The following is a 13,892-nucleotide window of genomic DNA, read 5'->3' on the forward strand; positions in this document are numbered from 1 at the left end:
GGAGGTGGAGGAAAGCACAAAGCTGAGGCATTTTTCAAAACATTCCATTTTATGACTTCCTTACCAGTCAAACTGGACTTGAGTTGTTCCAGTTCTGAAGACATGAGTGCAAACTGCTCTTCTTTTTGGTTTAGCTTTTTTATTGTTTCTATGCAAGTAAAATTTTGAAAACAAAAGTTAGTGACTACTCAGATGGAAACATCCCACCTGCTTGGAGAGGCTGCAAGTAACTGTCCTTTCCATAGCGGCTGAAACTGCTGGTACCACCAGGCTTGAATTTGAAAGTATATGAGGAAAAACCCCTTTGTTTTGCAGCATTTCTTTCCAGCTCTGTGTTTAGTTTAGCAGCAGACATACCTTGCATAGTTTGTTGCACCTTCTCTGCTTCATCAGCCGCGCTGGTAAACTTTTCTTTCTGAAAAATGGATGCAAAGCTAAGGTCAGGTTTGGTAACAGCAGCATAACTCAACCACTGAGCTTACACTGGGTATGTTTCAAGTCCAAAATAGAGCAGTCTTCACTCCTATCATAAACAGATCTGAAAATTCTGAATGACAGTTTAGTGTAGATACATTCAGCAACATACACCGAGATTTGTCTCTTGCCTTGGTTGCCAGCAAGTCCCTGAACTTTCACTGCAGCCACAGAATCCAGCATAGATATGATTTATAGGCTTCTCAACATAAGAAGCTATCCAAGCTGCTCTCAGGCTGCACAGCAGACATCTGCAACCTTGGGATTCACCTCATATCAGTGTTCTGCAGCTTCACTAGCAGGGCGAGTTGTAGACTGTGAGGAAAGGGAAGGATACTGGGGAAGAGAAGAAGTGAGCCTCTTCCACACACTTCAGGTATTTCCTAGTGCCAGGGACAGGTTTTCTGACAGGGACAGTAAAACCTAAACATGTCTTTTTGTTACTAACTCTTGGTGATGTTTCTCAGGAGAATCTCACCCAACCACAAAATCCTTGCAAACTTAATTGGATTTGCAAAATGCTGCTTATGATTTGGTGGAGTTTTGTTTCAACAAAACACCTGATAACACAGAACTCAGGTGAAACAAACACTCCCCTCATTCTGAGAAGAAGCCACAAACCCTTGGCTGCTCCTTCACGAGTGGAACAGCTTTGAGACATTTTGCTGTCAAGAGCTGATCCTCAGATTTCACTGACACTCTCACCACAAAAACCAAAATCCAAAGGAAAAAGCCAGAATGTCGGGGTGTTACTCACCAAAACTTGAAGTTCCTTTTCCAAAGCATCTTTAACTTGATTTACTGCACTCAAGTTTTTCTCAAGGTCAAGAAGCTTTTGCTCTTTGCCCTGCAGTTCTCTGGCCAGATCACTGGCCTAATGAAGGTGGTGAAATGGAGTAAAATAAAATCACAAACATGAATGGGAAAATCAAAAACTGAACCTGACAGAACATTCAAATCACTGTAAGATGACAAATTAAAAAAGACAGAAGAAAGCAAATGTGATGAATTAACTGAGTGAGGCTGATTTCCACTGATGACTATGCCACATCACAGAAATCATTACAATTTAGTTCTCCTGCAATTAATGGTGAAAACATCCTTTAGTGGCAAACATTGTTGAGTACATTCAAAACTTCTGAACAAAGTTACAGCATTAGTTGACTGACAGCTTTAGTTCTGTTTAAATTGGATAAGTTTAACACTCCTGATTCAACCATTCAGACCAATACATACATGGGGATGAAGTTTTTCACAAGGCTCTGTACCACACTTGAGGTGGTACAGAAATCCAGGGTGGCCTCAAAAATAAGAGTCAAAAGGTCTGCAGAAATGGAGTCTCTTGGAACCACGTGTGAGGAGTTTAGGAAAGCTATTTCCAGTTACTTCCCCACTACTCTCACAATCAGAGCTCTAGCTTGTCAGGTCACACACAGGTTGGGGAGGTAGAGGGACCCCTAAAATGAAATGATAGCTTCACACTTCTATTCCCAGCTGTAGTGGAGGCACAGCTTTCAAGTACTGAATACCATGCTGTCAACTTTCAAGAGTCATTTCATCCAAACCCAAGAAAAATCTTGGTAAGATGTATCCCACTGCAGTCTGTGTTTCAAAAATGCTGTGGAACAGAAATGCTTTGCCCAACAACATCACTGACAGCCTTGTCTTAAAGAAAAGATACATCAAGGTCTTTTTTGCTTGCTTTGGTTTTTCACAGCCTCTTCCATCATCTAATGAGAGACAAGGCAGTGAAGATACAAGGGAAATATCTCTATTGAGTCCCAAGTCACTTTTATCTGAATACCTCTGCCAAAGGCAAAAAGACTTATCTATGAAGAGATTCCTCTCCCAAATAAGCCAAACTAGCATTTCCCTAACAAAAAGCTTCCAGCAGAGGCATGAGGAAGTTTGCAGCAAGAAAACACAGAAATAAGGGGATTTTCTTTTGCTTAGTGGTGCAGACTGAGCAGGAGAAACCTGCTTAGAGACTGCAGGACCCAGTTAATACTTTCTCTAAGCCTCCTCAGACGGTACCACGACACACATTCAATACAACTCTTTCTTTCTGTGATGAGTTTGCCACAGCAGATTAAAACAGTACAAATGTAAAATAAAATCAAAAGTGAAAGGATGGATGTTGATACAAACCTTGCTACTTCCATCAACCTTTTCAGTCTCTAAATTCTGAATCTGTTTCTCAGCTGCCTCAAGCTGCTTGCTAAGTTTCTGGATTTCCAATTTACCTTCAGAATTGGCTTTCTCAAGTGCAGCAAGGTCCAAAAGCTTTTCTTCAGCAGCTTTGATCTGTGGTGTAAGACTATCAATAACTTTGGTTTGTTCATTGCACTTGGCTTGCAGTACCTCTAGCTCCTTTACCTTTATTTCAGCTTCCTGCAATTTGTTTAAAGTGTCTTCCATTTCTACTAGATGCTGATCTTCCACACTTTCCAGTTTGGTCTTCAGGCTTTCCAGGTTTTGCTCTTTCTCCTCTGTGACTGCCAACAGTTTTGCTTTCAGTGATTCAATCTCTTTCAAGTGCTGAGATTTTTCACTTTCCTGCTTCAGTTTTAAATTGGACATTTCATTTTCATAGTCTACTTTCATCTTCTCAATCTGACTCTTCAACTCACATTCTGCTGTCTGAGCCCCTACACCTTTGCTGAAAGAACCTTTTAGTTCTTCCATTGCTTGCTGATGGGAGGCGATTGCAGATTCCAGCTTTGACTTCCACAGCTCTATCACATCTGAGTTCTCCTTGTTGGCATGATCAAGTTTAGTCTTCAAGGATTCATTTTCTTTTGCCATCCTCTCATTTGAAGCTGCGAGTGATTTGATCTCTTTCTGCAGTGCTTCTTCGTTGACTCCAAACTTCTCTTTCAGTGAATTCATCTCATTCTGGTGCTCTTTGCTAACTGTTGCCATTCTTTCTTGCAAAGAACTTATTTCTTGCAACAATGAGAGAGAAGTGTCTACATCATCGATGTGTTTACTAGACTCTAACCTCCCTCGAAGCTCTGCTACTTCCTTCACCCGCAGTGCCAGGTCTCTTTCTAGTTCCATGATGCGAGACTTCTCTGATACTGTGGCCACCTACAATTAACAGTGTTGTAAGAGAAGAAAGAATTACATAAGATGGGTTTAATACAACGGACATTCAGGCCTCACTCAAAAGAAACCACTGAATCATGAGTGTATTCCTAGCCAGCATTTTGGATGAGAACACCTTCCAGTTCCACTGTCAGCTGTTACTAAGGAGATTCTAAAGAAACCTCAGAGTAAAACCAAACGGTGCTTTTCCATGGAAGGCTGTGAAACAAGAACAACTGTTGTTTCCTTTACAAATAAATGATGGCTTTTAAAACCAGGAAAAAATGTCCACATCTTCATATTGCACACATGCTATATTCTTCCTAAAGGTGGAATTTACTTATCTTTTCCCCCTGAAGATACTGGAAAGGATGACTTGCCAACAGCTTACAAACTGTGCTTCTGGGGATGATCATTTAACAAAATGATTCTCAGATTTGAAAAAGGAGAACCTCAAGGTCTTTACTTGTTGCAATAACTGCTTGCAAATTCACCTTAAGCCAGCTGTGAGACTGTCAGAGAAAAATACACACATTTTAGCCTATAAATGCTTTGAAACTCCTTCCAAATCCTCTCCGTTGTTCCCTCTGAAGAAGTGTCCTCATGTTACCTGAGCTTTTCACTGACTTGATGCAGCTTGTGGTACTGAAAACCATGCAAAGCCACCACAGTTATAACTAGTTTGGAAGATATTGTTTCAATCTCCTTATGATACCAACATCCTGAAAAAGATATCACTTACCTGCAGTTCCTTTTTAAAAGCACTTACAGTAGAGTACATTCTTGGTTTTATAGTATTTATCCCTCTATCTGTATCTCTGTCCTTATCAACTGACACCTGTCAAACTTCTGACTTGGGACAAATATGTCCAGTAACATTTTGACAGGTAATTAAACTACTAATGCTGCTGGGATAGCCATGAAAGGATTATCATGGGTAGAAAAAAAGAACTACAAAGCCACTGCAAACCATGATTTAGCAAAGCAAGTAGTACAATAACTATGTAAGACCTCTGAAACCAAGCCTCAAATGCTGTTTGTGTTAAAAGCACTGGCAGCTGATACTACTTTTTTGTTTAATGAGCTTTAATATCTCTAAAAGCAAACCACAGGACGTTCCTTTTTGTTAATTCAGTCCCACTTGCTAATTTTGACTTGGATCCAAGTATTAATTTTGCAGACACCTTACCTGAAATCTGAAGAAACGAGTGTAGGTGCACAGGCATGCACACACACACCACTGAAGCTCAAAATTAAGGCTAATTTGTAGTGTTCCAGCTACATCTCTAACAGGTACTGCTCAAGGCAGGAGCAAGGGTCTGTTTCAGCACGTGTTACACCCAGCAGACTGTGTCATCAGAAATCTTCCACAACACAAATCAGTCTTGTTATTTAAATAGTGAAAACCATTACCCTAGTGTCTTCTAACTCCCTCTGGAGTTTGTCAGCTTTGGTCTTTTCAAAGAGCAGGCTCTGTTCAAGCTCCTTAATGCGGGCATGCTCCAGTTTGGTCTGCGTCTGTTAGTAAAAAGGGAAAGGAAGAGAACACAACGGTGCCACCATCACATGCCAGCACAAAAGGAGGGAGCCACATGCAGGCCGTGCTGCCAGAATCTTCTACCAATGATGAGCAGAGAAGATGCAGTGGATAAAATGAACAGGGAAATGCTATGGATGAGAAAGATGGACTGAAAGTGTAAATGGACTGACGTGTGAAAAAAACCAAACATGAAAAAAACCACAAACGAAGAAATATGAACAAAATAGTTTCATGCAGCTGAGTAGAAGTTATTTATCAGTACATGAAGTTTTCAGCACAAATTAGAACACTTATGTAAAATATATATATGTGTATATACATCTGTACCTGTTCTAAGAGGATGAAAGTCCCTTTCCTTGTCATTCCACTCACTTTAATGAACTGGGCTTATTTTAGAAGTGACTCAGTTATTAACTAGGGGACAAAAACTCACCACTGAAGCTCACGTGACAAATCAAAACTGTTAACCTTTTTTTCTTTAAATAGTAGCTGTATCTCAAATCTCAGCCATAAAAATTCTTGTAGCCAAGACCTGGAACATTAAGGTTCATTGTCACTATTGAACTATTTGATTAGAAAGACAGTGGTTGTCTATAATTGCAGAATCTTCATAGTTTTCCTCCCTCTTCCTCTTTCAGGATGGAAGCAAGCAACAAGTTAAGATTCTCCAAAACCAGGCAAAACAACTGAAGCAGGCTGGTTGCTGTAGAGTTATTGAAGTCTAGATACATTCAACAAGATGTGGAAGTAAAGGTGGGAGGGGGGAAGGTAAGACCTTTGTAATTCTAATAGGTTCCTAAAGAGAAGCAGAAAGCAGATGAAACTGAAGTGAGCAGATACCTCCTGCCTTTTGCTTAGAGGTAGATTTGTTTCAGCAAGAACAGAGATATTGGATATTTTGGCTTGATACCCAGATGCTCCTGGAAGACCTCAAGAACATGAAGTTTGAGAGATGCAGCTAGTTCAGATCTGACCTGCTCCTCTGAACTGGGGAAAAAGGGCAGGGAGAGAAGAGAGAAATACAAAGAGGTAAGAACCAGGTGCCATTGCTTACTTCTGAAGTGCCAACATTTGAGTACTGTGTCAATCCTGCCAGGTTCCTTAGTTTAAATTTACTCAACAATCCAAGTTAAAAGGGTTAGAATGTATCATTGCTTTACTGTGTCTTTTCCAGAAAGAGCAGCTTTTCAGAGCTTACCCACACTGAGAGTAAGGTAGATATCCAGAGGAGACTGAATGAAGTTGAACAAGTGTTTGTTAACCAAAGAAGTTGCATCCATCAGTCTTGATGAAAGTTCTTCACACAGTTTAACTGCCACAGTTCATTTTCTGCAGAACAAAGAAGCACAGTAATCCCCAAACCCTATGAACTACTAAGAACAGGTGAGACTCCTGCAACCTGAACAGCCACCCACTGAACACTGGGCTGAAAGAACTCAAGAAGGCAGGAAGACGTGTAATTCCAATGCCACACACTGCCACAGGCACACAGGCAGTGGGCACACAGCTGGCAGGACACTGTCTCTTCTCTCATCTTTGTAATATGATAGTTCCAAATCCTTACAGAACTGTGTTATTTATAGAGTGACAAGCTGATTAGTACTGCCTCCAAACCAGCTGCAGCAGTTAAACGATCTCATGTAGTTTCTGTGGAGCAGTGGGATGGGGATGAGCCTCTTCTTTCGCGTCAGGCTTGTTCTCCTTCAAACACAGCATTCCTTCTGACAGCATCAAGTTATCTTCTGCATGCAGATGTCTGGCAGTTTAAGTTTCTAAACATATTTTTGCAGCTGAAAACAGCTGGCTGGTTTTCTATGTGGTTAGGAGGTCCAAAATGTTAAAATCCACAAACACTGAAAAGTCGCTTCTTAGATTTGTCTGGTTGAGAAACTCCACAGCACGTTTGTTTCTCTGTTAGTGGAAGACCTTCAGTGTATATGGGGAATAAAACCCCATGAGAACATGGGATTAGTGGTTTTGCCTCCCACAGGCTTTGAAAATGGCAAAAATGCTCTAAAGATAAACACCATTATTCTATAAGTGGCTATAATCCAGTCTCCTCTCTGAGACAGTTCAGTGTTAGTTCTGATCCACAAGAAAACCAAGTCTGAAAAGTGACCTGTTTCAAAAAACTGAGTATTCAAATCTTCCTTGCTCTAATTCATCAAAGAGATTCATTAAAAAGAAACCCCAAACCTGATGGCTGCACAGTTCTCCCTGCATGACTTTGCCAATATGCTATGCTACATAAAACCCAAACCACTCTGATCAGATGCTGCAAAGATCAGATACACTGTCATGGATTTCTGGGGGTTATTTTTTAATCCCATCTCTTACACATTACAAAGGGAAGTAAGTTCAAATCCTATCAAAAGGGAAATAAAATACACATTGAAAAATACTCAGAGATCTTTGCTGGAGACCTTTTTCCTCCATTTAGGGCATGAGGGATTGTCCTTTAAACAAGTCTGATTTCCAAGGGACAGGCTCCAGTTTCCCTGAGGTAAAAATCACTGCAAAATTCTCAATAGCTCAGATTCTTCTCCTGATCACGTAGAGAGAAATAGCTAAATGACTGTTTGCCTTTGAGGAAACCCAAAGCAGAGTAAGTGGAGAAGAGCAGAGTTAACACAAAAAGAGGAGAATAATTTGATTGTCAACTTTAACTTGGATGAAAAGAAAAACAGAAAGGGAAAAAAAACCCAAACCCAAGAACACAGGATGGATGTTCATCTCCTCCAAAGCTCTGCAGTTAGATTAAGAGGGACAGGGAAATGAGACGAGCCTCAGTCTGCCTTGAACCTCAAAGAATTCCACTCAAACTTCAGAGACCAGTCATCAGCTATTTTCAGCGCTTTCCTTTCACTGCACTTAAACCTTACTGCTAAGTTCTCCACCAACAGCTCAAACCGTGACATTGTGCTGAAGCCATAAACACAGAGAATCATTTCTAGAATGGGGCATGACGACCTTCAGCCCCTTTGTGCTGGGATAACAATCACAGAACACGACCGAGATGACAAAGCATTAGCCTAAAAACTAAATGATCACGCGCTTCTCTCCTCTAGAGCATGAAGATGTCCAATTCTTTACAGAAAAAAATCAGAATAGGGAAATAGGGAGTAAAGAGAGGATTAAACAAGGAGTGCACAAAACAAGAGAAAGGAAGGGCACATGCAGATTTACTTCTAACACACCGTGAGCCTGATTGGAAGCCTAGAGGAGACCCGGATCGCTGAAGTAGCTTCGCAAAAGGAACACCTAAGAATGCACAGCAGGAAACCAGTTTTAGTCTTGAGAACTTCCTATCTCAGCTGGGGATGCAGCAGAGGAGGCAGCCTGGGGTAAATTTTCCTGAGTCCAAACAGAGAGGGTGTTTAAGTTCCACTACTCTGAGCTATGGAAGCAAGAGGGCTGCTGAAACATCTCGTAAGGCAATTCCTGATATCCAGTAGCATATGGTTTTCCTACATAACTCAAAGAGAAGCTACATGAAGATACAGTAAATTCAGACAGCTTTGTACAGTGCTGCTTCAGATGCTTTTAATCATCTCTCCCCTTGGCATTTCATGCCAAAAAAATGAAACAAAGGGAGGTGTGGAACACATCATTTTTCTTCCCCTTGGAAAAGTGAATTGGCTAATTGCATCCTGCATCTATTGAACAGCAGTAGGAGCTCACAGGAGGACATGCAGGATTTTGAGAAGAAAACCACTTAAAATCCCATATGTAAATGGAAGACATTTCAACATCCCAGACAAACATTTTCTACAAGCTCCCATGCTCTTCAATTAGTTGCAAAGTTTTGGACCCTAAAGAATTCTAATGACACATTTGCCCTCCCTCCAGTTAATGGGGATTACAACGTTTAGTCATTGCACACATTCTTTTCAGCAAATGTTTAATTGCTCTGAAAGCAACATGCACACAAGTACTAGAGTCAATGTTTCAATAACAGATTATGCAGTTAGTGAATAAGTGTAAGCATTTTCTGCACACAATCTGTTAACGTGGGATGTCTCTGCACATTTAAGTGCCCTCTTACATTTTCTGGGTCTTCCGAAATCTGCCTCTTTCGCTATCAGTAAAAGTCAAAAACAAAAGAAACAAAACATATTTCACCTGCAGACTGAGCACTATCATTCCAACACAACAACAGGAGACATGGCATTAACTTGAATTCACTTGAAACTCCTGACATCACCCAACTTGACAAACCAGGGTCTTTAAGATGGTTTGCCGGGACTATCAGTGGATTTAACAGAAAAATAAATAACTGAAATTATTCCATGGACTAAACAATAAAAGGAGCATTCTATGAAGAGTCTAGATAGGTATCTTAAAATGAATGGAAGACTCAAATAAAAGAAATGTTATATGAAATGAATACTTCCCATAAGGCTAGCACTTCAATCAGAAACTGCACAGAAACACGAGTTAGTTAAGTTTGCACTTTATGCTGCACAAGAAGTTCTAATATTTTTCTGATTAGACAACCAAGTAGAACAACTAAAAAACTACCTTGTTTGATTTGAAATGTGGGTTAAAAACAGTGTTCAAATATCTGAGAGTAATCCTTCACCAAACGCTTTCTATTCTGATTGCGTAATAACATTCTGTTTTAGCACAATGTTATAGTTATACAAACAACACAAAGATAACAATTGCACACATGAACTGCTGTTTACATGTTGTGTGCAGTAACTCTCAGGACAAAATCTCCTTTGTTAATCCATTTGCCCTAATGAAAGCACAAGGATTACTTAAAAACTGAATGGAAGACAAACAGGAGTTGTCTTCAATGTTCATTTTCAAAGGCATAAAAATTATCTTGTAATTTCAAAACATGAACATTATTTTTTTGGTGGTGGTTACTTTTCATACCCACAGGTAGAGTTTTCTGTGAATTGATTTAGTTACTCTAAGCAACTGGAGCCATTCCACAGTGCAGCCCTTGCTAAAGCGTGTGACCGAAAGAAGGCTGCGACCCTGCAGTGTCAGCAACTGGGACTCACTGCCATGTGCTTTGCATGACCAGTATTGCAGCAATCATTGCTGCCTTTCTCTGCTAGATAACAGTACATTTCACCTGAACTGAGTGTATTTCTGTGTCCTGTTCTATATTCTCTCCCCCGTTTACAAAGCTGACGATGTTTTACCTCTAGGTCTCCTTTGGTAATGGATTCTTCTTCCACACGGAACTGAAGGTCTTCAACTTTCCTGTGGGGACAATCCATTAAAATTCATGGAACTTGGAAAGAAAATGCTTTCAAGCTGCCTTTTCAGTGGAAATCAGAACTACAGTGACATCATTCTGATTGTACCAGCAAACTGTCAGAAACGTTAAAGAGAAATCTCACAGGAATCAGACAGAAGGAAAGCCCTGTCTTTAACATACAGTCACTGACACAGTAAGGCATCAGTCTTCCTGCAGCTCTATTTCCTGATGAGTTAAACAGAACACCTTTAAGTCATCACTTATTCTCCCATTTTTCCACCTTCCTGCATGTTCTCCAAAGGGGTGACCCAAATGAAGTGTCTGATCTCACATTCTGTATATTCTGCCGTTCACCAAAGCAGCAGAGTGAGGACACTCACGATACCCACGGGCTTTCTAGGAGTGCACTGGTCAGCTTGCATCAAATTGCTAGCATAGACAAACATATGTTGGGTGTCAACATGAACTGCACCATGCAGAATGGGAGCACAAGCAACAACATTGCCTTGCCTTGCCCATACAGGAACCTTAGGACAAGAAGACAGAGGTGAGAAGCAAACATGTGACTTATAATTAAGTTTGTAACAAACTATTTCTTCCCTCCTCTGACTCTGGTATACCCCAATGATCAAGGGGCCAGATCTCCTTTTCCCCTTGATCCTTGTTGCAGAGGAAGAGTCAAGTCTGTGTTTGTTCCTTTGATTCACACACGTTGCTGATGCCTGCAGCTTGGCTGAGAGATGCAGGAATCATTACATCAAAGGAAGTTACAAGTGATAGATGGCTAAAATAAAAGGACAGTAAGAACTTAATACTGGAAGTGTCTCACCAATGTGCTTTGGGAAACGGAGGATTAAAGATGATTTGACTTCAAGTCACTGCTGAGACTGACTTAATACATATTACAGGGAGCTTTCCAAGTAAATAAGTCTAGACTGGTTGGGAGGAAGGAGAAATACTACATCAGTGAAGCTGTGAAATGTTCTCTTAGCTGCAGGACACCACTTGGGTGAAGGGGCAGCAGGCCCAGAGCGGCCCAGCCGAGCCGCGGCCCTGCCGCGCTGCTTAGCAACGGGCTGAAGGTGAGCTCAAGGCCGTGGAGGATTGCAGTACAACAGCCCCCCACTGACCTGGCACTCAGCAAAAGCAGGTCTGCAGACAGGCTGCCTGTGCTGCTGCAAAGCTGGCCTGGTTGGGGTTTTTTTTTTCACCTAAAACCCTACTGCATTATTTTTGCAGAGAACATACAAATAATCCCAGATCTAACTCAACTGTGTTTCCAGCATGAGCAGTAACAGAGTGAGTCCCACACAAAGGCAGCATGAAAACTGTAATGGCATTGCCAAGGGTTTGCCACTGCATTTTCTCACCTCTGAATTCTAGTTTTAGAGGTTTAGAGGTTGACAGCTGAATGATCTCAGGGGAGCACACAACAGGCACACTACAGGGCAGATGTGAGTGTCTATTAAATAGACTCTGGCTCTTCAAAAGCATTCCAAATCCTCCAAAACAAATTATCAGATTAATTTCCTCACCTGCCCTTGACCCAACAATTTATCAGGTTATTTCCTAACCTCACCTTACCTACTTGGTCATTTCAGTTCCTTTCCTCAAATGGTTAAGAAAGGGAATTAGAAAAGACAGTCACATTAAGAGCTTTAATGACTTTCCTGTAAGAGACAGACCTTACCCAGAAGCATGTGACTAACAGTAATAAATAATTCACAAGAGAACTGTCAATTCCTAATCCAGCACTGTCAGGAAAAGAGATTATCAAGATTTTCACTTGAAAGTGGAAGAAGAGTGTTTCAAGAAATCAGGTATGATCCATTAATCTCATATGAGTAGAAGTAAAATCCTTCATAACAGAAAGCAATCCTAAAAGGAACGAGGTCATGAAATTCAGCTATAAACACTAGTTAAAGTAAGTTCACTCTCTTTGGCATTCCCTCCCCAAGTTTAAGAGGGTTTTAAAAAATGATGAACTTTAAGGAATTGCAATATTATTTTATACAATAATTGCCCATATTGGCACTATTCAAAATTTGTTTCCTATTTGAAAGTCACCACAGCATTTGCTTTTAAACAGTTATACTAATGAAGACTGATTTGGGTTACCTTTTTTCTTCCTCAAGCTGATTGAGCAGCTCCACTTTCTCCCTATCAGCAGCCTCCACCATAGCTCGTAGCTGGTCCATTTTTGCTTCCATCTCCAGTACGTGCTAATCAGCAGGAAGAATAAGAACAAAATCTATTAAGGTGGGCAATATATGATTTTTTTTGCAAGATACCTCAGTAATCACAGTTTTTAAAGTGATGGGCCAAGGGACAGGGATGTTACCACACTCAAACATGTATTTAATAAAAGATTGTAAAGATGTGTAAGGAAGTCCAGCAAAAAATGAGTTGAACAGATTTGTTATCTCACCAAGCCCAAGATCCTAAAAGGAAGATCTCACAGGTACAGACTAGTTTTAGAAAACAATCTCTTACAGACCTTTTAAACAAGAAACCACCATTTGGGACATTAAGTCAATTGTATTAAAGGCTCTATCTTAAGAGTCACTCTTACCCGGTCGTGTCCATCGCGAACAAGTGCTAATTCCTGCTCTATTTCCCCTACGTGACTGGTTGCTTTTGCAACTTCTGCCCTCTCCAGGTCTCTTTCTGCCAGGAGCTGCTCAATGTGTTGCTGCTTCTCTTTCAGTGCCTCCTGTAGGGCTGTGGTACCAGAAATTTTTCTTGCATAGCGGGAAGACGTTTCTGTCAACTTCACAAAGTAAATAGGTTACAAATCATTCTGTATGGAGTGAAACAAGGGCTTATCTCCAGCCTCTACAAACACTGGGTTAGTAAAGCAAATACTTTTTGTAACCTAAGGTACCTTTTCCCTTTCCATTTAAATTGCTTCATTTTCTACAATTTAACAAAGGCCATACATGCCAGTAAGGCTGCTCTGTAGCAACCACTAGCTAGTGTAGGAGACAGAAGGGTTGAACTGAAAACAAAAGGCTGGCCTCAATCGAAGGTTTGCCTAGCAGATGCACACAAAGGCCAGCTCATTGTGTTTCTATGCATTTGTTCTGCATTAAAAAAATAAAGGAAGCCCTTTAGCAGGTTAAAAACATGGTGCTCTAGTTAGTAAGTCATCATCTTGGGTCATCAGCAACAGTCTAACATTTATAAATGCTCTAGCAAAAGCTTTTGGAACTCCATCTAGCTTTTGGCACCTCTGCTATTGCAATAAAACACTCAGGATGAAAAACATTTACCTTGACCTAAAAAGCCAGCCTTTACAGCTAAAGCCCTGTGAAGAACTGGGGTGACAACTGGTATCACTTAGAATTAAAATACTTCTGGGAAAAAAAAATCTGAAAGGTTAAAGATTATAGATCAAAATGAATCAATCTGGACAACTACAGCTAAAATGAACCTGAGGGTTTTCTCTAACCTTGTTTACTGAATGGAACCAGTGTCAGGGGAGATTCAGCACAGCCCTGTCTTTTACTTCCTCAAGAGTTTTTGAGCTAGTAAGGAAAGTAAATAACCTGAAATTATGTAGTAAAAGTGAGT

At 40.6% G+C, this 13,892-nt stretch overlaps 1 protein-coding gene across 5 annotated transcripts in view; it reads right to left on the minus strand.

Moving 5' to 3' along the window:
• The window catches only part of CLIP1 (CAP-Gly domain containing linker protein 1), a 65,713-nt gene that overhangs the window by 24,490 nt on the left and 27,331 nt on the right, over nt 1-13,892 (minus strand). For 3 of the 5 annotated variants that reach the window (XM_062009640.1, XM_062009639.1, XM_062009641.1), the window contains exons 6-13: nt 12,892-13,089; nt 12,438-12,541; nt 10,261-10,321; nt 4,975-5,079; nt 2,623-3,564; nt 1,232-1,348; nt 358-415; nt 65-148 (exon numbers count right to left, since the gene is read on the minus strand). In XM_062009640.1, coding sequence (XP_061865624.1) covers nt 65-148; nt 358-415; nt 1,232-1,348; nt 2,623-3,564; nt 4,975-5,079; nt 10,261-10,321; nt 12,438-12,541; nt 12,892-13,089 — 1,669 coding nt within the window. Of the gene's footprint in view, nt 1-64; nt 149-357; nt 416-1,231; nt 1,349-2,622; nt 3,565-4,974; nt 5,080-9,146; nt 9,180-10,260; nt 10,322-12,437; nt 12,542-12,891; nt 13,090-13,892 lie in introns of all 5 variants that reach the window. The other 2 variants (XM_062009643.1, XM_062009642.1) reach the window with 2 other exon arrangements.

Source organism: Colius striatus, chromosome 17 (assembly GCF_028858725.1).
Source record: "Colius striatus isolate bColStr4 chromosome 17, bColStr4.1.hap1, whole genome shotgun sequence".
NCBI lineage: Eukaryota > Metazoa > Chordata > Aves > Coliiformes > Coliidae > Colius > Colius striatus.